The sequence below is a fragment of the Haliotis asinina genome, chromosome 9, assembly GCF_037392515.1.
Source record: "Haliotis asinina isolate JCU_RB_2024 chromosome 9, JCU_Hal_asi_v2, whole genome shotgun sequence".
Taxonomy (NCBI): domain Eukaryota; kingdom Metazoa; phylum Mollusca; class Gastropoda; order Lepetellida; family Haliotidae; genus Haliotis; species Haliotis asinina.
In genome coordinates this window covers 42,841,852-42,866,734 of record NC_090288.1, presented here as the reverse complement: position 1 = coordinate 42,866,734, position 24,883 = coordinate 42,841,852, and the positions used below count along the sequence as shown (strand labels likewise).

The 24,883-nt window shown below is 39.2% G+C and overlaps 1 protein-coding gene across 3 annotated transcripts in view; it reads left to right on the top strand.

The window, feature by feature from the left end:
- The window catches only part of LOC137296806 (plexin-A2-like), a 191,219-nt gene that overhangs the window by 119,213 nt on the left and 47,123 nt on the right, over positions 1-24,883 (top strand). For all 3 annotated transcript variants that reach the window (XM_067828668.1, XM_067828665.1, XM_067828666.1), the window contains exons 6-7: positions 15,783-15,918; positions 18,016-18,199. In XM_067828668.1, coding sequence (XP_067684769.1) covers positions 15,783-15,918; positions 18,016-18,199 — 320 coding nt within the window. The remainder of the gene's footprint in view (positions 1-15,782; positions 15,919-18,015; positions 18,200-24,883) is intronic.

Genomic DNA, 24,883 nt, shown 5'->3' with positions numbered 1-24,883 from the left:
TGTGTAATGGGCTGGATCCTATTTCTTTGTCATGTAATTAACAGCCAAGATGGAAGGATGTTCACATGGTGGAGAAATGCTCGGTATGCTTGCATGCAATGCATTCAGGAATATAAGATTTAATTTTTTGTAGTCCTTCACCATCACATGGAACCTCATTTTAATCAAAACAACACCATTAGCATGCATATTAACTCATGGTGGGATCCTCTTGACTTAACTTGGATGAAAATGCTGAGGGTATTTTTTAGTTGAGTGAATACTGAAATAACCGCCATTTGCCTCAGGTACTGAAGCTTGAGGAGTTCATTATTTTTGTCTCTTGGTTAAGTTTGAACCAGTAAGACTACTGTCTTCTTACAGAAGTGAGTCATGGAGGTGTGGAACCTAAAGTGGATGGCTGTGAATAGTGTTTCTATCTTTCATTAAGTACAGGGTTTCAATGTTAAAGATCTTAGAGAGAGAAATTATCACCTACAGTCTTGAAAATGAGATAGGTTTGAAACCAGACAGATGGGTAGCATAGTAGATAGGGTGTTGTTGACTTGTCAAGTACCAGGATTTCATACCTGTAGTGGTAAACTTGATTGAGGTTTCTTCCATACCAGATCAATGCTAAATCTCAGTGACCAAAGCTTACCACTGCTCATCGGTTGCTTGGGCCTGTCCTAAGGAGACTTTACGTGTCCAGAATCACCCTTTGTTCTCTCACTAATCCCCCATGAGCTTACCACCTCTCACCTGTTGCTTGGGTCAGTTCTAATGAGACTTCACCTTTCTAGGACCACTGTTCCCACCATTGGTGCAAGCAGATCATGACTTCTTTGAATTCAGTTTCCATTGAGAGAATGTTAAAAATGAACGAGTGCCTAATTTGGCCCAGTCTTGCATATATCTAATCCCTGCCTACTCCTGATAGTAGGCTAATGCCTGAGCTTCAAAGGACAAGTGTTTTGCTTTAGTTTAATCAGTACAATCAGAGAAGACAAGCAAATATTGACCAAGAAAGCAGGACAGTTAATTTCCTGTGGCACCGTTTATGACAGACACTCATGCAATGTTAGATAACACTCAGGTACTGCATGGGTGGTAGAAGTCCTGTTAATCCCTCATCAGGAGAGTCCCACCAGGTCATGCCCCTGCACCATATGTTGATGGTGTTATGACACAAGTTACATTGTTTTAACCAAGAGGCAGATCAGAATGAGCACTTCACATGAGGACCCATGAATGTCCCGGGGTAGAATAGGCCTTCAGCAACCCATGCTGCTATAAAAGGCGACTATGCTTGTCGTAGGAGGCGACTAACGGGATCGGGTGGTCAGACTCGCAGACTTGGTTGACACATGTCATCGATTCCCAATTGCGCAGATCGATGCTCATGTTGTTGATCACTGGATTGTCTGGTCCAGACTCGATTATTGTAAACAGAAAAATTTTCACAACCGTTTAATGTCTAGATATGTCATGCACTCTTTTCAGGTAAGTCAACAACACAAAAACAATACAGGTGTCATTGCTTAATCATGTGTCACCGCTGGGCTAATCTGGATTAACACGGCTCAATCACGTTCTATTTTCATTGCTGTAACTACTAATTATAAAGGATTAATTCTGAAATCAGTTACATTAATTTGCTGTTAGATCACTTCGCAAATCTGTTTATTTTATAACAGCTCAGTGGTCACGCACCTGCGTGTTGTGTAAAACACATTTAGAGACGCCCCTGAAACAAGATCACCTCGCGAAAATAAGAAGGCACGAAAAGGTTTAGTGACCATCACTCGCAAAAATTTAAAAGCACGGAAATAAGACAGTTTACAGTATCAACAGACTGCTGCCATATAGCTGGAATATTGCTGAGTGCGGAGTAAAACTAAACTCACTCACTCACTCACTCACTCACTCACTCACTCACTCACTCACTCATTCACTCACTCACTCACTCATTCACTCACTTCACATGCTATCGCTGACAATCATGCTTCTGTATCCCATTCGTTCAACCAATGCATGCTTGTTGACATTCAAGCATGAAATTGTGTCCTGGGTATTTTTGGTGAATTTGGAAGAAATTGGGTGTTGTTTGTTTATTCAGTGATTTATGAATAATAGTGGTGGTATTGGTTGAGTTATTTCTGCTCATATGTTTTATAGGAATTATTTTATCTTGTCTGCAATGGCCTGACTACAAGCTTGGCTAGAGTAAAGTGTACAAGAATTAGTTATGAAGTCATGTTTGTACATAGCAATGTTTCTTATTATGATGGGGCAGTTATGTAGTGCTCCTGACACTATGTTATTTATTTGATGCTCTTACAGAAATGGGACATCCATATAATTGAAATAAACAAGTGGTCAGTTACTATATCTATAAGGACAACAGAATTGCAGCTTTTGACATTGAACAGTTTGATCTGATCTGCTTGAAGATGCACAGAGAAAAGTTAGTTTATCATGATTTGCAGCATGTTGGAATAAGTAGACAAAATGGTTGTCATCTGTGATTATTGTGTATCATGGATACAGAGTTGGTTGTTAGGGAAGTAGGTGGCATTTGGGGTTCCAATACCCATTATCCAAGTGGGTTCCACTTACGAAGGAAGTCAGTCCAGTTGTGAAGGAAATAGCACTATTTTTCCAGCTGGTTTCAGTGTTGCTTTATATTTTGAACAGCTTGGAAAAGCATTATCAGCTTTTTTTTTCATGCATTCCTTTCTATTTATGGAGATATTTTAAACTTGTGTGAATACACATAGCCATAGAATGTATCTGGCAGTTGTAAAGGTGCTGTTAGCAGGAAAACAGCTTCCAAGATGAGTAGGATTTCTGATGAAAAGATAAGTTACTGGATGTAGGTCCTTATCAGGTAGATGTCACTGTATATATTTTGGATGGATTGCATAATGTTTTTAGTTGGTTATGGCATTCATGCAGCACTTCTTGCTAAAGTACATGGGTGTGGTCTTGGCCGTTGATGATTGGATGGTGGGACCTTATGGCAGAAAGGTTGATACATGATAGCTGCAGTTGAAAACATGCTGCAGCTGAAGGGGGGATACGTCATGGCTGATGGGGGGATCTGTAATAGCTGAAAGGAAGATACATGATAGCTGTAGATGAATATGTCAGGGTAGAGAATCTCCGATCCTACTAGTAGAGATTGCAATCGTAGTTTCTACTGGTAGAGACAATTATATAAAATAACCTATACAATCACAATCCCTACCAGGAGTAGCTCAAATCTGTCAGGGTAGAGATTGCAGTTCCAGTGAATATTTAGAAAAACAAAATTTATTTTCATATATTGTAGAATGTAAAGATAAAACAATGTCACACCTTTTTTACATGCTTGTGTTGGTTGTAGGAAAAATCAGTTTTGTTGGTTGTTTGTCTTCTAGTTGCCCGAAAAAAACTGACTGCAGTTTCTACTAGTAGGATTGGAGATTCTACCAGTAGAGACTCCAAGTACAATCTCTACTAGTAGGATCAGAGACTCAACCAGCAGAGACTCGGATCGCAATTTCTACTGGTAGAGACTCTGATTGCAATTTCTATTTCTAGAATCTCCGATTCTACCAAATTGCAGTCTCTACCTTGACAAATTATGGTGGCTGTAGGGGATGCATGCTAGCTGAATGGGGATGTGTCATAACTGAAGGGGGATAGGTTATGGCCGAAAAGGGGATATGTCATGACCGATGAGGGATACATTACAGCTGTAGGCTGATACATCATGGCTGATGCGGGATACATTATAGCCGTAGGTTGATACATCATGGCTGAAGGGGATACATTATAGCTGTAGGTTGATACATCATGGCTGAAGGAGATACATTATAGCTGCAGGTTGATACATCATGGCTGAAGGGGATACATTATAGCTGTAGCTTGATGCATCATGGCTGATGGGGATGCATTATAGCTGTAGCTTGATGCATCATGGCTGAAGGGGATACATTATAGCTGCAGGTTGATACGTCATGGCTTATGTGGGGATACATTATAGCTGTAGGTTGATATGTCATGGCTGAAGGGGATACATTATAGCTGTAGGTTGATACATCATGGCTGAAGGGGATACATTATAGCTGCAGGTTGATGCATCATGGCTGAAGGGGATACATTATAGCTGCAGGTTGATACATCATGGCTGAAGGGGATACATTATAGCTGTAGGTTGATACATCATGGCTGAAGGGAATACATTATAGCTGCAGGTTGATGCATCATGGCTGAAGGGGATACATTATAGCTGCAGGTTGATACATCATGGCTGAAGGGGATACATTATAGCTGTAGGTTGATGCATCATGGCTGAAGGGGATACATTATAGCTGTAGGTTGATACATCATGGCTGAAGGGGATACATTATAGCTGTAGGTTGATACATCATGGCTGAAGGGGATACATTATAGCTGCAGGTTGATGCATCATGGCTTATGTGGGGATACATTATAGCTGTAGGTTGATGCATCATGGCTGATGGGGATACATTATAGCTGTAGCTTGATGCATCATGGCTGATGGGGATGCATTATAGCCGTAGGTTGATACATCATGGCTGAAGGGGATACATTATAGCTGCAGGTTGATACATCATGGCTGATGGGGATGCATTATAGCTGTAGGTTGATATGTCATGGCTGAAGGGGATACATTATAGCTGCAGGTTGATACATCATGGCTGAAGGGGATACATTATAGCTGTAGGTTGATATGTCATGGCTGAAGGGGATACATTATAGCTGCAGGTTGATACATCATGGCTTATGTGGGGATACATTATAGCTGTAGGTTGATATGTCATGGCTGAAGGGGATGCATTATAGCTGTAGGTTGATACATCATGGCTGAAGGGGATGCATTATAGCTGTAGGTTGATATGTCATGGCTTATGTGGGGATACATTATAGCTGTAGGTTGATACATCATGGCTGAAGGGGATACATTATAGCTGTAGGTTGATGCATCATGGCTGAAGGGGATACATTATAGCTGCAGGTTGATACATCATGGCTGAAGGGGATACATTATAGCTGCAGGTTGATACATCATGGCTTATGTGGGGATACATTATAGCTGTAGGTTGATACATCATGGCTGAAGGGGATACATTATAGCTGCAGGTTGATGCATCATGGCTGAAGGGGATACATTATAGCTGTAGGTTGATACATCATGGCTGAAGGGGATACATTATAGCTGTAGGTTGATACATCATGGCTGAAGGGGATACATTATAGCTGTAGGTTGATACATCATGGCTGAAGGGGATACATTATAGCTGCAGGTTGATACATCATGGCTGAAGGGGATACATTATAGCTGCAGGTTGATGCATCATGGCTGAAGGGGATACATTATAGCTGCAGGTTGATACATCATGGCTGAAGGGGATACATTATAGCTGTAGGTTGATACATCATGGCTTATGTGGGGATACATTATAGCTGCAGGTTGATACATCATGGCTTATGTGGGGATACATTATAGCTGTAGGTTGATGCATCATGGCTGATGGGGATACATTATAGCTGTAGGTTGATATGTCATGGCTGAAGGGGATACATTATAGCTGTAGGTTGATACGTCATGGCTGAAGGGGATACATTATAGCTGTAGGTTGATATATAATGGCTGATAGGGATACATTATAGCTGTAGGTTGATGCATCATGGCTGAAGGGGATACATCATGGTTGAAGGAGAATACAGCAGGGTGATAATGAATTTTCTGGTTGAAACATGATAGTTTGTGGAGAACTGGTTAATATACAACCTATGTGTTTGGTATATGGTTGTCCTCTGATGAAGGACATATGTATGTATATATGTTAAATGATGTACATTCATGCAGATTCTGCTGGAAGATAAAGCACTCCTTTATGTCATGCATCTCAAGGGATGTTTCATCTTGCTTTGAGTTTCAAGATTTGAAGTAAGTTATGAATGACAATAGCAAGACATAGAATATATTTCCTTTGCATGCATAGGAATCCTATTCAGCTGTTTCTTCAGGACAGACCAGTGGGACCTTGTGGTGATGACAATTCCAGCAGCCTGAATTTGAGGGTGTCTTTTTCAGATGTGCAGATGCTTCTATTATCACAGTTTTCCTAAACAAAACCTCATGACTTGTCAATGATTCAAATCTTTCTGTTTATGATTGCCAGTGGGACCTAAAGGGTGATTGCTTATAACACGTCAGTTGTTGAGGAAAAGAAAAGTCTTGTCAAAAATGTCTTATTATTCAGTGTCATTTTTTTATTTTTTGGATGTTTTAACTCTGAATTCCTTCATTGTTGCAGACATGCATTTCATGTTTAATCATAGGTTCTTTACATCATGATAGACAAGACATTTCTTTGTGCTTTGGCAATACCTTTCCCCTTGTGCCCCTTGGTACCCATTTGCCATTTTTTCACTATCCTTTGTCGTGACCCAGGTGACATCCTAAAATCTTAAAATGTCAGCCTGACATAATCAGTGGATCTGCTCCACCCCTGTATGACCTGTTCAGTGGACCTGCACCATCCCTGTATGACCTGATCAGTGGATCTGCACAAACCCTGTATGACCTGATCAGTGGATCTGCACCACCCTAGTATGATCTGATCAATGGACCTGCAACACACCTGCATGATCTGATCAGTGGATCTGCATCACCCCTGCATGACCTGATCAGTGGACCTGCACCATCCCTGTATGACCTGATCAGTGGATCTGCACCACCCTGACCTGGTCAGAGCAGGTAATGGAGTGTCAGACTGTGAATGACTTCACAAGAGGTGTACAGAGCACCACTCTTGCTGATGCTGGCTTGGCAAGTCATTTGAAGATGATTTCTCAGTGTAATATGATCTTGCTCCGTCACTGAAAGTTGCTGACTGCCCTTCCGAGTATTGAATGTAAGCAAGCATTGACATAAAATACTACTCATTTCCTGGGTGGCTGATAATGTGTCAGTAAATCTGTGTTTATAGACAGCTCAGCAGCTTTGAGAACAAACAAAGCTCATCGTGACAGATTAGGTGTGAAGCATGGGTTTGGTGTTGAGGTGAGTACATGCACTCCCAGCACTAGACCAGGATAAGTGTCTGTTCCTGAAGTGTTTAGAGTGTGTGTCTTCAGTATTATTGTTAACCTGTTCCACCAAGGAGGCAGCTGTGGAAGGTCAGTAGTTGTGTGTCATGGATGATGTCTCCTTCAGGAAGGTTGGATACCTCCAAAAGCTGGACACACTTCAGAAGTAATTCTTGTCTCATGTCTTTCACAACTCCATACTTCAAGTACTGTCTGAATGTATCAGAAAATGTGGACATATCTTTGAAATGTGCAAGATATGAATAGCTGATTCATGTATTATGTATGTCGTAACCGTAACATGAAAGTCAGTGCCCCATGTAAGCTGTAAAAGTTGGCCACACAATTATTATCTGTTTCTGGAAGTGCCAAGTAATTCAGTGCAACTTGATAGAAAAACACTTGTGAAATGGGAAATTCCTTTTACATTTGAATAGAAGAATTTGCAAATGAGATGAATGGTGTGCAAGGGTACATTTTAAGATAATTTCAGGGTTTATCATTTCGAGTTTGTACCTTTTACGGGAATGTTCTAAAAGAATAAATAAATGCATAAATATGCTGACTCAGCTAAAATACTCGGGTGGAGTGACGGATGATGTGGTACCTAAAAACTACTGTTGGAGAAATAGATTCCAAAATGGAAACCTTTATTTTATCTTTTTAGGTCTTCTTAGTAGATTCAATCATCTTAGAAAGTAAAAAAAGTAATTGTAAGCCTTTGAAAAAGTTTACAGAAAAGAAAGTCGCTAAGATTTTAGGATTTGTTAGCTTGAGTGACACTGTAAAATTAAATCCAGTGAAAAACATGGAATTCAACTTTCAAAATGTAATTTCAGTCTTAAAGCATTTTTTGCAGTGTTTGAATTAACATGATAATCCTCATATTTGTCAAAGTTTTGTATTCTACTTTGCTGGATAAGTGAAGTTGTTGTCAGTTTCTAGAATGATTAATTCAGGTAAAAGTCCCTTATGGAAATGTCTTAGGGGCTGGAGTTAGGAAGAGAAATGTTTAAGTGGCGCTGAGGACATGATGAATGGTATGATTCAAAGAAAGTGTTTTCTTTCTTTCTCCACACCAATGAGAAGGGTGCATTGACAATATTTGTCTAATTTTCATGATTAGGGATGAAATGATCTTTTCCTAACGCCCTAACTAGATTATTGGCACATCTGTTGATAGGGTTGTGTTTCTTGTAACAAGAATGGTGCATTAGCAGGGTTTGTTGTCAATGGCAGCCTGGTCAAATGACCGCTTGCCATACTTGTTACAATCGTTTCCTTCTTTGATGATTTACGTGTTCCTAGTTTGTGTTTTTTTACTCGAGCATCACTGGTAATCATAGATGAACTATCTTTGATTACGAAATATGCAAACACTGGCAATGACTCCCGATGGCCACTGGGCAAGATGAATGCTTGTTAATTAATCCATTTCACAGTTGGAGGGTCCACACTGGCTACATTGGCCGTATATCATAAATCTCTTGGCTTATTGCAAATAATTCACCACTGATGTAATTATGATTGTTTATGTCATTTTTCTTGATTTTGGCATCAATCATTGAACATGATTCATGAATTTTGATCAATTTTCCCTGCACCTCTGCCCCACTGTCTATAAAGACTTAAACGATTCCTGGCAAACGCTCTTGCAGGGCCCCTTACATGTTTGAAATTCGGCACCAATTGAGAAGTGATGTGGAGGAATCTATATTTCATGTATCCCTCATGAATCCACATTTCATGAGGTACAATATGGCCCATCCCGTCACCTACTGGCCCGTTCAACAGGTCTACTTTGTCGACTGCAGTAATTTTGGATTTTCATTCTGACTCATATTTACTTCGAGAAAGTTTTGCATATGACACATCGAGTAAATGCATGGTAATAAAATGGATAATAAGCCGTGTGTAGACCCCATTCAAGGAATAAAAAATATTCAGAGACCCATCTCGAAGTCATCTGAACGAGAACATCACGTCATTTGCCCAAACTCATCCATCACTCATCTGCATCTTTTGTGCCAAATGTGACTCCAAGTTCCGGTATTTCATCAGGAGGCATCCATCAATTACAGCTTTGATCTATGCCATGATTTCTCTGTACCATGGACTTCAATATTGTCTTGAATCAAAACATATTAAGTTCAGTTCTGTTATTTGAGAAACGTCACACTTTCTGTTCCACCTCATTTCAACACTGTAGGTGCTGTTTGTATCACTTTTTTAACAGATTTTCCTGTTCATGTACATTAAATGTGTGCCAGAAACCATTTTGTAGTATTTCCAGATACTCACTGTTTGCTGGTCATGTTTGAGGCTTGTGTGTTGACAGCAGTAGTGAATAGGAGAGAGAATATGGATTGAATTGTTACTATGATCATGTGGATGTGTTTGGCCAGTGTGTCTGGTTCGGACTTGATTAGTAACAGGTCTCCATGATGTAGGTGTAATATTTGTGACTGTGGTGTAAAACGTTTCTTCACTGTCATTGATTGTTGTAGCTATTACCACAAATCCATGCCATGCAGCTTGTGTTAAGGAACCCTCACCAATGTCTGTAAATGTCGTAAATACTGAAATGTCATGTGAGATGAGCAGGCTGAAGTGTCAAATGTCCAACTTAAAGAGATTGTGACCAGCTGCAGAGAAGAAAGGCAACACCTAGCTTGTCGCTTCTAGAAACACATTTCCTCGTTCCTACATCTTGTAGTTCCATTTCATTGGTTAATTAATGTTTCTAATATCAATAAAACTGGCTTAACTTGGGAAAATGATCATTTGTATTTGGCAAATGTAAGACAACATTGCACCAATTTACAATTTTAAATGTTTTATGAGACAAAAATAATATTATATATCAATTTATGTTTTTGCCAATGTTATTGCAGCATGTAGAAACAATATTTCTTTGCAATTACAGAACTTAGGTGATGGCATCAATGGAAGCTGCGATAGATTTTTCAAATGTAGAACACAATCAGTTTCTTACTTTCAAATGTTATGACAAATAACTTTTGATTGATGATATAAAGTCACAGTGTTTAGTTTTCATTACATTATTCAAATTCTTGACCTGAGTTGGATATCAACATAACCAATTCTTATTATGAGAAATTCATGAAAGACCATTTTTAAATGGAAATGTCAGGCACACATAATTTTAGATGGGCCCATGTCAAAAAGATTTTCCTTTTTATGTCAGAAATTACATTTAATTGTGCATGCCCCTGCAGTCATTTCAGCTTGAGTAGCTACCACATTTGTGATGGTGCCAGATAAACTTAGAGTCAGCCTTACGATAACATTGGCCAAGTGAAAAGTTTGGCGTTTGGAAATTACCATTCGACATTTTGACACTTTCCCAAATCCAGAAACTCTCTCAAGTGTTTCTTTAGAGTGTATGTGGGACTGTTACCATATGCTATGAAAACACACATGATTATTCCTAGGAACTTCACACGTAAAGAATTGTGGTTACGAAGCACCAATCACAGTCAATTTCCGAGCCTCACTTGTTCCATGATTGCCAATCAATCATGATTGATCATACGTCTGTCAGATGACCAGATTATGAAAAAGGGTTACGTTTTGGTGCTGGTAGACATCTTTTTGATGTTTTAATTGAAGCTGTGAGCAATATAATTGGTCAGTAGCGTGATTATAATGTTTTTGTGTGGTTTCGTCACCTTGCGTCTAGCGAAGCTGTCAAGAGGGATACAACCCACTTCATTGAAAGTATTACTAAGACTGATATGAAAAGACCTGCTGAATTCATTGATGTGGTTTATATTTTCTCTGTCATTCTTATTTTCTCTTCCTTTGGTGAAATTAAATTCTACCTGACTTGGTATTTGTTTACAGGATGAAACGGAAGTAGAGACTTCAGATGGTTCACTTGAAGTACATCAGCAGAATTCACACAATCATTTATAAAAACTAAGCGTAGTATAATGTATTCCTTTTGAGAGTAGAATCCCAGTTTTTGGTCCAATGTACTCATTTTCCAGGATGACATTTTGTTTAATCAGCTTGAGTTTCATCAAAGCTGGGACAGTTCAAAGCTGCATTTGAAGACACCACTTAAGATAATAGTGGAGTAGTTTCCTATGGAAATGGGATCTAAAATGATTCTCTTTTACACAACGCCATAGCCGCAATAATCTTTTCTCTTGTATGAAAGGATTATTCACCGAATAAAACAAATAAAATTATACAAGAAGGATATTTATTGATTAAAACAACTAGGGAAAAAACAAAATGGGAATAAACTCTTTAAGGAAATCATCCTTAATGGAATTGAGTGAGCCAAAGTTGTTATTCCCAACTGGACGAGTAAGTGCATTTTAGCTGTAGTGCTTCAATGGTTAGTTTGTTGCGTAAAGCATTTCTGGTTGGCTGTACACTGTTGTATGATAAGTAAATTCTACTTGTGTATGTGTCTGATGGGAGTCATTTGCCTCACTTTGGTGCAGGTGGAAGGACAAGGATCATCATCTCTGATCTGCCTTTGTCAAATATAATGACCATATTCATTCCACGGGGTTCTTGTTGGTAGAAAGAGCTTTCCCTTGTAACTGCAGCAGCCTGATTGGCTGCAATTATTGTTTGTCCTGACACATTTAAACCTAGAGCATGTACTCTGTCATATATCATGTGATTATAACCCTGACGTAGGCATCTCATCAATGTCTTCTTCTGGAGCAGGTTTTAATGTCCAGGGAACAATGGAAATGAAAGCAGTTTACAGTAGAAATATTGTGTAAAGTTTGAGTGGTTTGTATCTTACAGTTTTTGTGTAAGTGCTGTTCAGATGGTGAAGCAGCTGTGTTCTTTCGTTAACGCTGGTAAGATGAAACTAACTTTTGACATTAATGGTGGATGTAGTTTATATGAATAATTGCTGTATGTAGTGGCATAAATAATTCAAAATGGACAACAAATGTGGAGATGTTTCACCTCAGTTTGATATTTCACTAAGGACACACATTTGGATGATTAAAACAAGCACCTGTCTAAGCCAGTCTGTTATTTGTTGCAATAGAAAGCAGCAACACCTTGCAATGTCCTCCATGGCTGGTCATGTGAGCAGCATGTTGTATATGTACGTATGCACTGTCAGTGCTTTCCTGACAACTTGCCTCCTTCCCTGAAGATTTCCTCATCAATTTTACATCAACAAACCATTTCAGTATACCAAAAAAGTGACTGTTGACATTTTCAGTGCTGTGATTTTTCACTGAGGAAGTAAGTGTGCTATTGTTGAAATCCCAAGGTGCAGGTGTGTTTGTGAAGAGGGGTGATTTCTTGAGAGGTCCATCGTTAATTCATGAAGTCTGTACAGCTTGAGGTGTATTGATGTCTGAAACTATCTCCTGGCAGCCCTCCCAACATGGCGGGTGCCAGTCTGAAAAAAGAAATCACTAATGGTTCTTCATTGATTAGAAAGCATAACTGTTGCATGGGTCCGAAGTAAATCTACATTTTTTGACAATGGTGAAACATTTTGACATCAATGTAGAATTTATGACAGGGTTGCGATGAAGTATTTGAAGGCAAAAGACCATTAAATCTAACTGGTGAACAGGATCTGTTGAACATTGTGGACTTTTAGAGGAGCATTATGGGTAAAACACAGCAGAGAGGTGTTTTTACCTTGTATCCTTATTGATTGTAAGAGATCTTCACAAGTAACGTTTGTTTATCAACTGCATTGACGATACATGATCTTGGTGTGCGTGCATGTGTGCAAGTGAGCGAGAGAGAGAGAAAGAGAGAGAGAGAGAGTCCTCATCATCCTTATCCCTCAGTGGCAAATGTGTTCTACATTACCAACAAGGGATAATTGCGTAGGACACTCCAACCAAGTCCAAGCATCATAGTCACTAAGCAATGGTGAATTGACGGAGACTGCAGTCGGTGGCCAACTTAACCTTTTGTTGAAGAAGCCACTAATCACACACTGTTTTCCCCCCATAGAAGAAGGATAGATGATAGAAATTTTAACCTCTTCCAAGGTCAGCAACAAATCACTGATATTTTGATGGAGGATGAAGCATGATGGTTTAATGTGTCAAATCTATGGGCATAAATCTGGTTTACGTACATAACACGAACAGAAAACTTCATATTGCTCTGACTACTTTTTCGGATCGATTTTCTTTATTGATTCAGAATTTTATGTTCTTTCTGCGCTTTGACATATCATTATTTTCCTCACTAGTTTGGATGGTGAAATGAGGCATGACAGATGGAATCATAGGGATGACTTACCATAAATATGACTTGAAATTAAAACCTCTGTCAATCAATAATGATTTGCCTCTCAAATGAATTCTTCCATCAAATTCACTTTTTTGTCAATCCTCAAATCTCAGACATATGTATGTGGACAAAAAATGGAAGCAGTACATCAAAGTCGAATCAGAAAGACACTCAGTTATTTTTAATCACATGTGATCGAATAATTATTATACTTCATCAAAATCGTTCATACAGAAATGAAAGAAGCTCATCATATTTATACATGATCTAATCTATTATTCCAGTGTGAGTGTCAGACTTAGTGATGGATTTTCCATTCTATCATAAAGGAATTCCTTCAGACGATCGTTCCATTTTTTCAGCAGTACTAGGATGTGCCCCTGTCGTGCACTTAAAACATACAGACCGGACTTTGTCATACGAAATCTTTCCTTCAATAAAAAAAATCTTAACTATTTCTTAGGGACAATTATCCACTTAGCGTACAGTTCTATCGATTGCCATGCAGTGATTTCCACCTAGCTGACTGCACCAATCGAATAAAAAGGCTGATTAAATCCTGCACTCATTCCATTTTATCTGTCTTTATTTTCTGATAGAAAGTCTGCAAATATGATGTTACGGGCTTAATGAAGCACCTGGGAAGCAATCAATGGACATGTTCAGATGAACTGCTTCACCCAGGCAGGTTCCTGCTAATCAGGGCAAACCCTCAACCACTGGAGGAAGACATTTTTACCAATGTAGGCGTTGGACCAACAGGATGGATATATGTCTGTTTTCATTCATTTTTGTAGAAGAAGAGAGTTTGCACCATATTCTATCATGTCACTCCCCATTAATGGCCCAGTGAAGGTCCCGGGGTAGAATAGGCCTTCAGTAACCCATGCTTGCCATAAAAGGCGCCTCAGCTTGTCATAAGAGACGACTAACGGGATCGGGTGGTTAGGCTCGCTGACTTGTTTGGCACATGTCATTGGTTCCCAATTGCGCAGATCGATGCTCATGTTGCTGATCACTGGATTGTCTGGTCCAGACTCGATTATTTACAGACCGCCGCCATATAGCTGGAATATTGCTGAGTGCGGCGTAAAACTAAACTCACTCACTCACTCCCCATTAATGGTTCTTCTGGTCTTTGAGATCATGAAAGGTTCCATTTTGTATTATATGTACATTACTCAGTAGAATGTTGGCTAGTTTTATTGAAATTCATAGTCGTTTCTGTCTTTGATATTACAAAAGTCTTAATGTAAAAATGATATGAGTATGGTTTCCCATGATGAATTATGTTCTAAATTGATCTGAAGCCATCAATTTAGGTGCCAGTCAGGTAAACCTTTTCAGTGCATAAAAAGAGAGTTACGGGAATAAATATTCAACAAATCAGAAATCCATTCAATCAGAAAATATGTTAGAAGAACACATTACGGTGATTAAGGAAAACAAATAAAGGCTTGGTACCCAGCACAAAGTCACATCAGAGACAATTATTTGTGATGTTTACCTTGTAAACGGAGACTGTTGATAGAATAATCCATACATTAATGGCCATTTATCGTCAGTATACATCCAAGGTTCTTGTCATGCGTCATGGGATAGATAAAGAAGTCATTGAGCACAGTACTTTCTCCCAAATCAGAACATTACTGCAACATTGGATAAATGGTTCATATATAACCTTGGAGGATGACAGCAATGGTTGAGTGGGTGTGTAAATATTTCGGCTTTGATGGTGTTGATGATGATGAGGTGTCTGATGATGTTGATGTTTCCACTCTATTTGCCACTGTGTTGAAAGTCAGTAATTTTTTGGTAAGGAGTGTAAGTAGAGAAAATCATGGCAATTTTGATATTGGCATCGGTGGATCATTTTGGAGATGCAGTTGTGCAGATGATTTTGATGGCAACAATAGAATGACTTTGATGAAAAAGTTTACTTAACGTGAGATCCACAGTCGGGACGTATTTTAATGATGATGTGATGATGATGATCTTGAAGTGAAGTTGTTGATCTCACAGTGTTGTTGATGATGGTGTCACAATGTTGTTGATGTCACAATGCTGTTGATGATGGTGTCATGGTTTTATTTGTGTCACAATGTTGTTGATGGTGTCATAGTGTTGTTGATGTCACAATGTTGTTGATGGTGTCACAGTTGTATTGGTCACAATGTTGTTGATGGTGACACAATGTTGATGGTGATGTCATAATGATGTTAGTGGTGTCATTATGATGTTAATGATTGTTTCAAAATAATGTCTTTGATACTGATGTTATAGTGTCGTTGATGATGTTGTAATAGTCAAGTTGTTGATACCGTCTCAGTGTTCATCATGTCACAGGTAACGATGATGTCACAGTGGTGCTGGTTGTGCTGATGTCAAAGTGTTGATGGTGTTGTACAATTGTGTGTTTTCCGTTACAGGTGCAGCCGCCAGGATGAGTGCAAGGCCTATGAGATGACGATGCGATGGTTGCCTTACAGCGGACAACAATGCACCAACATCACCCGTGTTGTTCCAGACAAAATACAGAAAGACCACTCGTCCAAGACACACACAGTGAGTCTCTAGACTTGAATAGTGCCCCCAACATAACAAATTATGCATGTTTTTGATATGTCTAATCTGCATCCAAATGCATACTCAAAGCATATGTGTAAGCTTATGCATATATGTTCTTGCTCACACAGATGTTGACACATATAAAGCATGTGTATACGTGTATGTGTACAAGTGTGTATGTACTCACACATCCTAATGTTTGACTGGTTCATCTTGATCACTGGTTTGACAGGAGTCCAGCAGCTTATATTCCTGACATTCTTGGGAGGCATTTAGAAGTTGGTATTTAAGTAAAAGGCAAATAATATCAATGACAACTTCTTCATTAGTGCATTTCACATCGTGAATTCACCTGACAAAGGGGCAATGAACAGCCCAGAAATGTTAAAGAGGAAGTTGTCATCCATATCATGTGCCTTTTAACTTAATTCCACTTTTATGCAGAGTTGTATCCCTTCACTACTGATCCACTGGTTCAAATCCCAGATTTGACTTGATCATATTTTTGGGTTTGTCATTACAATTCTGATACTGAGTATTGAATATCTACAATCTGCATTGGGCTCCCCTCCCTCCCTCTTCAGATCAATCCAGTATAACTTAAATAAAGGTATGTCACCCCCTCACCATTCCAGTTCCTGACACCTTTCTCGGTATATCAACACTAAGTATCAGGGTGGGACCAATCATGGCAACCAATGCTGAGAATTACCTTCACACTCAGTTTTCAGTAGGGAATAAAACCCTGAACAAATCTATCGGGAGCAATCTGACTGCCTCCATTGTGTTAATACACCATTCACATGAGTATACTACATAAAACTAGTTTCTAGACAGTACACTTGCCCAAGTCATTATCTTTGTTTGCCTTCATATACATAGCTGAAAAAAGGCTTTACATATGAGCCCTTTTTGTGTTAGTTGATTTTCTGTTTTTGTGGCAAGTGTGAGATGTAATTATAAAAAGGGAAATTGAATATAGATATTTGCATTTTTTTCTGAAACAACACAAAAAAAATGTGTGCTTTTTTCTTTTGATGTTCCTGTCATACGTTGTCTGAACAATTCCAAAACAATTACAGATGAATTTTAGTTCAGGAATCATTCAAATTCTCTCAGTATAAAAAAACAAAATGATCATTTGATAAATCCCTATCTGGATGAACTTACTGAATGTGTGCAACTAGTGTACTTGAGAGATCATGAGAGATTTATTGCCTCAGTTGTGTTTCTGGGGACTTGTGAGATGTAGTTGTATGTGTTCCTCGTCTCAGTGCCGGCCTTCTGCCACAGGTACAAGAATTGTGTCCCCGTATTGCACTAGAATACAGTCACTCAGGTCCAACAACTATTGGCTATTGTATTACTCATTGAAAGACTAGAGACATGATGATGTATTGTATCAGATGAAAACCTCTTTCATTCAATAATGACATGTTGGACAGCTTTTGCAAACAATGAAAATCAGGAATTTATCTCTAAAAATAATTCAGACTTTGATTTGACAATTGACATAAAGAGAAATAATTGCTATTAACTGTAATACGTGCCCAGGGGCATTTTATGAATAAGTGGAGACAATTTGGCAATTAAGTCTTTTGTTTTGAGATTTCAGATTAATATTTCATTGTATACAGATTATATGGAAAATAACTCACTGTTTGGCATGTGATTATAGTTGCTTGAGTCCATACAAGTGACATTTTATCCATTTGATATGGACAATCAAAAATTAGCCTGTATAATGGCTTTCAATTCTTGTCATTTGTATGCGCAGATAATTACTTCAAACATCTGCACCTTACAAAGTTGTGTTGAAAATATGTATACTTTGCAGGGGCTAGGAGTCAAATGAAGATTTAGTTTATTTTATGAAAATAGTTCTGAGAGAATTATTGATTCTGTTCATGTTGTGCAGGAAGTATATCTTGGGCTAGAAGAGTGAAATAGTTTTGTGACCGAAAGCCTATTGTCTGAAGTTTACATTATCTTGTGCACATTCTCCTCAGTCCTTTATCAGCACTCACTCACTCACTCACTCACTCACTCACTCACTCACTCACTCACTCACTCACTCCATTGTTTTCTTTACAGCTGCAGTTGCACATAGAAAACCTCCCCGACTTTCCTGGTCAGTATGAGTGTGCCTTCAGCCATGACATTCGTTTTGTTCCGATTATCACCATCGCCAACAAGACAATGAACTCTGGGAAGAACACTGGAGTGACATGTCAGACACCTCTACCTAACCAGCTCCCCATGGTTCCTACAGGACAAGGTAAGCAGATGTGTAAGGTATTCTGAAAATCACAAACATGCAAACATGTTTCTTCCTGTTTGATTTGTTCTTTCCTTACGACAGAGATTATCACTAACCCAAAAAGCATCAGTAAGAGGAAATGTGGCCATGCTGGTCCACAGCAATGTATATGCCAGCAAAGTATCCAAGCATTGTTTAAGACATCTCTGTTGGTACCGGAGATCCAAGCTGTGGCATTACTATGGTGTCCTGATGACTGGGGTCAGTTGGTAATGACTCGGACTGATTCCATGGCATGTCCAAGACCAATAAAATGTGTGCTTCAGAGAGAGCTTGATCATGTTACCTCACCCAAATAACATCTTGTCTCTCATGGAGCTGCATTGCATTGCCATAGAAACACTCTACAATCAAGTACTCAAGAAGATAAGATAGAAATGGATGAAGGATGGTATCAAGCCCCATTTAGGCTGTGCTGGTGCTGTACTGTGATCTATTGCTTGGGGATACTCCCCACCAGTATGCCATGCTGAGCTTGATAGCTCATACATGATTTATTTACTTTTATCACTTAAAAAAATAGTTTGGCCTTTCAGATTTATTAAATATCCTAATGACTCTCAGCACGGGGTGTATACTGCATGGTGATTGGTTGTTCATCAGAAATGATAGCAGTGATAGTAAGCTGGTAGATATGTATTTAGATTTCTTTAAGAAGTCCTACATATGGTCCTCACAAACATTCTCAAAATGACCTTTGCTCTGTCAGTTTGAATGTTTTGTGGTTGGTGGGGGATTAGAATCTTTATCTATACAACCACTGGTGCCATTACAAGACCACACTGCACCTATGCTTAGATATTGGTTGCCGTATATCAACCTCCTTCCACCTGTGCTACTAATGTTAACACAAGGACAGACTGCTCTTATAGTTGAAAGCTAAGTAAGTGGTAGCTTAAGTGCGTGCCTTTGTTGGCATGTCTGTGCAACTGTATCCCTACTCAGGTCATAGTGCACCTCTTCACTGCATATTACTGCACAGGTTACTGTGTAATCGTCATGGAAGAGGGACACTGCATAAAGATATTCCTGTCTGGAATGGCCAAGGAACAGGATGCAATGAGAGTGCCTCCTAACACCTCACAGTCATCTCATAACCCCTTAGTGCCAGCTACAAGAGAGTCTCACCTGCTTCCCTCTGTCAAAAGCCGTAATGAGACTGACAAGTTGAAAGTTGATAGTTCCGCAGAAATAATAACAGTGAAGTGAGAAGTTGATGTTAAAGAAGGAAGGAGACTCAAGGGAGATGATCCTTAACTGATTCATGGGGATTGGGTCTGGTAGATAACATAGACAGAGATCATTGTGTATTTGTATCAACTAAACGGAAGATGTTGGTACTTGAGTGGAACCCAGGTTCGGTGAATGTTAAACTATTACATTTGATAGATAAATAAACTAATTAATGCATAAAAGGTAGAGCTGTTAACCTGAGGATAAACATGTACCTGGTCAGATATTCTTATCTATGTTGAACGTCCCTCTTATGACCACCATAAGGACGATGTGCCATTCAAAAACTCCATTGAAAAATTCTAATGCACAATTTGTAGGAGTAATATTTGTTCTCATGGCTAATTTCCCTAAGCTTATTTTTTGAAATGCTTGTAATATTGATGAATTCATCTCCTGGCCAAAGATACATTTTTATTCCAACAGCGTATTCTTATTTGTAGATCATCTTTTTTGTTATTGAGACTTAGGAGGCATAAGTGGATGATATCCTTCTACATCAGAAACTGCATGAAGGACCGCAGGGAGTTAGCATTACAAGTTAATATGTATGGAAAACAAGGGAGAAAGCCATAGCAGAATTCACTGATAGCAATAACAAGACTCATTGTGACTTTGAAATGAGCTTTTATTTCATTCTGTCACATTGTTTACATAATTTCCAATTTAGAGGATACTTTATGTCTTAGATTTGCAAAAGCTTATAGAAAATAAGGCAATTTACTTGTTGTGTCAGGATATGAATATTTCATAAGATCTTAGCTCCTTAATTCTTCAAAAGTTTATTTTTCATGGATATATATGCATAACTTATGACTAATTTTAGACATGCATAACTTATGACTAATTTTTTTCAACTTCCAGTCGACTTTTGAACACAGGAGCTGTTACTGGCAGATGTTTATTTTAGTGGTTCATAGCCTCTTAGGCAAGAACTTTGGAGAAACAATTCCTGTGATGAATTTGAGATGGTTTTATTGATTTCAGCTTGTTGTTCAGTGTTAGATTTGTAGACGCCAGACTTAGAAAGATCCCAGCTCTCTATGTTATCAGACATTTAGTTTCTGTTTTTTTTCTTCAGCGCTGTAAACTATTCTGTGATGTTGTGGCTGTCATTCTGAGAATTTATGACAATTTGGCAAAGAGAACTAATTATCTGAATGTGATCACAAGGGGGACATCGAGACGATGGATCCTGTGAAAGAACCCAGGGATTACTGGCAACTGATAAATAGTGCCTGCAGCTTTGTAACTTCATCCAAGAATATGGTATTTTGGTTCAGTTATGTGTTTTCGTCTTATCACAAAGGAATGCAAAGACTGTGATTTCTAAGGTAATGATGTAGACTAGTATTGAATGGGGTTTTTGAAATGATAAATTGTGTCTGCTTTTAGGGTAAATGCCTGCTGCCTTCGTGATCAGATTAGGTACAGCAATACCCTGTTGGCCTCATCAGTGATGTATAGATTTACTAAGCTATACAGACTAAACACGTTTACTGCTCCCCAAGCCAGGTCCCGGTGTTTCTCCAAAGTCAGCTAGGAACCTCCGTGATCTATTGGGATGTCGAACATGAGGAAGATGATATAAACATCACAATGCAATGGCCATCTTGGACAAATAATCAATACCATGGACTTGATTATACATCAGGTGATCTGATGGACCAGAGAAAGTGTTACGTAGGAAGTCAGACAATCATGCATCGGTTCCATCGTGGCGTTGCAGTGAACAGATGGAAAACCGCACAGTGCTTATACATATTGTATAACATGACGCGTGACAGAAATATGGTAAAAGCCACAGAGCTTGCTCTGTCATTCTAAGAGGTGAAACATCCCCTAGGAGTAGATTGAGGGGCAGACTCCTGACGGTTTGGACAAGCTCGAGACTGAGACTGGTTATGTGGACTGACAGCTACATATTTGGGCTGCTTAAAATCATAGGCTGCAGTCTCTTGGTTGTCTGGGCGACCTGCATAAATATGGATTCTGATATGTCAAAGTACCATAATGGTCAAATTGATAGTGATGACCCCTAATTTTCTTACACATTTTCATCATATATACATCTTTATGATCTCAGTAACAGGTCAAGAATCACAGAGGAAGTGAATGTAGATGTTTACGAGATTGCTGACGATTATTGTTGGACCAAAAGTTTCCTTATAAAATCCATGCTACAAATACTTTAAAAGATCCTCAGTAGCAGCAACAGCCATTGTCAGCCACATCATTCTCATGTGGGGAAAGAAGAAATGTCATCGGGTTTCTTTAGCTTATGCTACCAATGGTCCCAGTAGTTTGGGGGACGGGTGAAATATGGGTCAGAAGTCTCATGGATGAGATGGTCAGATGTCTCATGAGTGAGACAAGGGTCAGAAGTGTTGTGGGTGAAATATGGGTCAGAAGTCTTGTGGGTGAGATGGGACAGAAGTCTCATGGGTGAGATGGTCAGATGTCTCATGGGTGAGACAAGGTCAGAAATCTCACGGTGAAACATGAGTCAGAAGTCTCATGGGTCAAACATGAATCTCATGGTGAGCTGGTCAGAAGTTCAGTTTGAGGGTTGTGGGTAGATACGACCAAGAAGGCAGCCTTGGAGATGGGTCATAAATACAGTTTGAGGGTTGTGGGCAGATAGGACCAAGAAGGCAGCCTTGGAGATGGGTCATAAGTACAGTTTGAAGGTTGTGGGCAGATAGGACCAAGATGGCAGCCATGGAGATGGGTCATAAGTACAGTTTGAGGGTTGTGGGCAGATAGGACCAAGATGGCAGCCATGGAGATGGGTCATAAGTACAGTTTGAGGGTTGTGGGTAGATACGACCAAGAAGGCAGCCTTGGAGATGGGTCATAAATACAGTTTGAGGGTTGTGGGCAGATAGGACCAAGAAGGCAGCCTTGGAGATGGGTCATAAGTACAGTTTGAGGGTTGTGGGCAGATAGGACCAAGATGGCAGCCATGGAGATGGGTCATAAGTACAGTTTGAGGGTTGTTATCAGATAGGACCAAGATGGCAGCCTTGGAGATGGGTCATAAATACAGTTTGAGGGTTGTGGGCAGATAGGACCAAGATGGCAGCCTTGGCTGTGGGCTAAACAATGCCTGATTCAGCAATTTTGTACATCTAATACACTTTTGTGATCAGGATGTCATACCTGGCTGTACCATGACATGCTGGCGCTAGACTATATGAGCCGAGTATCATCACACCATATGCATGGTTCAGTAAACTATGCACAGTTAATGGCACAGAATGTGATAATGAGGCCTGTTTTAGGCTGCAGTGAATGACGTTGTAAGACTGTTTCACACCAATAATGTGGCACTATGTGTAATTATTACACAATACATTATCCTCAGCAATTGATCATGCAGCTTTCACCAAGGCTGTTATTTCTACATAAACACGCATGGCTTAGGATAAGGAAATGTGTTTCTGTTTAAATAATGGACACTGCAGGGGAGGGAATTATGGTGATATTCCGCGATAGTAATGCAAATTATGGATCGTTATTGTCCCTGTGTTTCACTAGGGTATGTTTATTGCAAACAAACATACATGTGTTTGTGAACAGGTATGCGTGTCGATATCACACTCCTACTGATTAATGCCAATTTGCAACAGTAATCACTTCGATTCGACATCCGCTAGATGTCAATACCTGCATCAGTCTGCTCTACGACAACGTAGGGTATTACAAAGACCGACTCCAGCTTAAAGTAACTGTCGTTGGAATCAATATGGGCTATTGACGTGCGACATGGGCAAGCTTATGGTGCGCTTCATATTGCAATTTGTTGTCTGGCCAAGTAGATATTTAGTGTAATCGCTTGTCCTCTCCCATAACCTCCCTCATTTCCGTGCCGAGGGCGATAATTGAGCTATCTATTGGCTTAGGCAAACACATTACATCTATATTAGAATTTTGTCGTACCACAGACAGAGATGGTCTCGTTATTTCTTGCCACGTTCCTTGATGGTCCTGTGATGTTCTCTTAGAGTCTACTGTTTTACGATCGCATATCCTCAATTCCTGTCAATGTAGAACTCGATCTCTAAATGAATCTGCAGTAATTGCCTTATTGGCAAATGCGTCTGACCACTTTTAGTTCTGGAGAATCAGGTCGTTATGTTCGTGTTTGAAAAGTGACGACCATGCTCTTTCTGACACATATCTTTTCCAAATGATTAACTTCTCCAGGCATTAATAGCACATGCACATGACTCAGTCATCGTTTTTCTCCTTTTTTATTATTTTAATGTTTTCGAAAGTTTTTCCGAAGAATTGATCCCACCCTCAGCTCTTGACTGACAACTAGCTGGTCAGACTTTACCCTAAATCTAATTTCAGTGTATAAAGAAACTAATGACGTTCAATCTAACATCTTTGCAGATGCAGATTTTTGTAAATGGATGATGTTTGAATCTTTTGAAATAAGTGGTTTAAGGAAATCCCAGGATAAGATCTGACAAAGGAGGGATGAAATCTTTACAAAATGGAGAATCTCTGGAGAATTTTCAAATTCTCTTTTTAATCAGCGAAATAATTATTCATTCATCACCTTGCCTATGATGATGGCCTCCTTGATGTTTAGTTCCTATAACTCAGTCTGCACCTTTGCCATGCATCTTCATTTGGGAGGAGCATCATACTGGACAAAACTAATTAGCAAATCTTTCCTTGAAATTTTAATGGAATATTCATTCATTAAAGGATGTTAAATGCTAATTTGGATGCAGAATTTTTGCATATCATATTTGTAATCAGCCAATATGTAAATTAGGTTTTGGGTATTTTCAACTGTCAAACTGAAATCCCACTCATGACAAGGCTATTTAACAATTACTGGGAGGACATTTAGCCAACCTGAATTATATGCGACATTACCCATAGTGCTAGTTACTGTCCAGGGAGATCACCAGTCAATTTGGACATATGGTGATGGCCCATCAAACATCTTAGCCGGACACTTGCTCAATTTGCCATCCATCGGTCTCCTGTCACTCGACGCCATCAAGCTCGCTGGACACTCCTGATCACTGCATTGAACAACCTGTGACAATCCTCTGTCTTTGAGCACAAATATGCTGTCACTAGAGGACCTCCGTGGAGTAGATTCCAGCATCAGGGACTTCAGTCATTACGTCACAGTTATTGTTTTACATTAGTCCTGAATTCAGTTTTTAATAATAAATTTTGGATCAAATTATTCTCATTCAGCTGAAAGAGAATATTCTGAATATTTAATTGCAAAATTGGTATCAATGAGTGCCTCAATACACCATACAGTGGTTTCTGATCACATTGGCCAAAACTTGAACGAAAATGACTTTGCATGTGCCATTGTGCAGAGCAGGTCATCAATTCAGGCTTATTCCCCGAGAGACTGGGCATAAAACC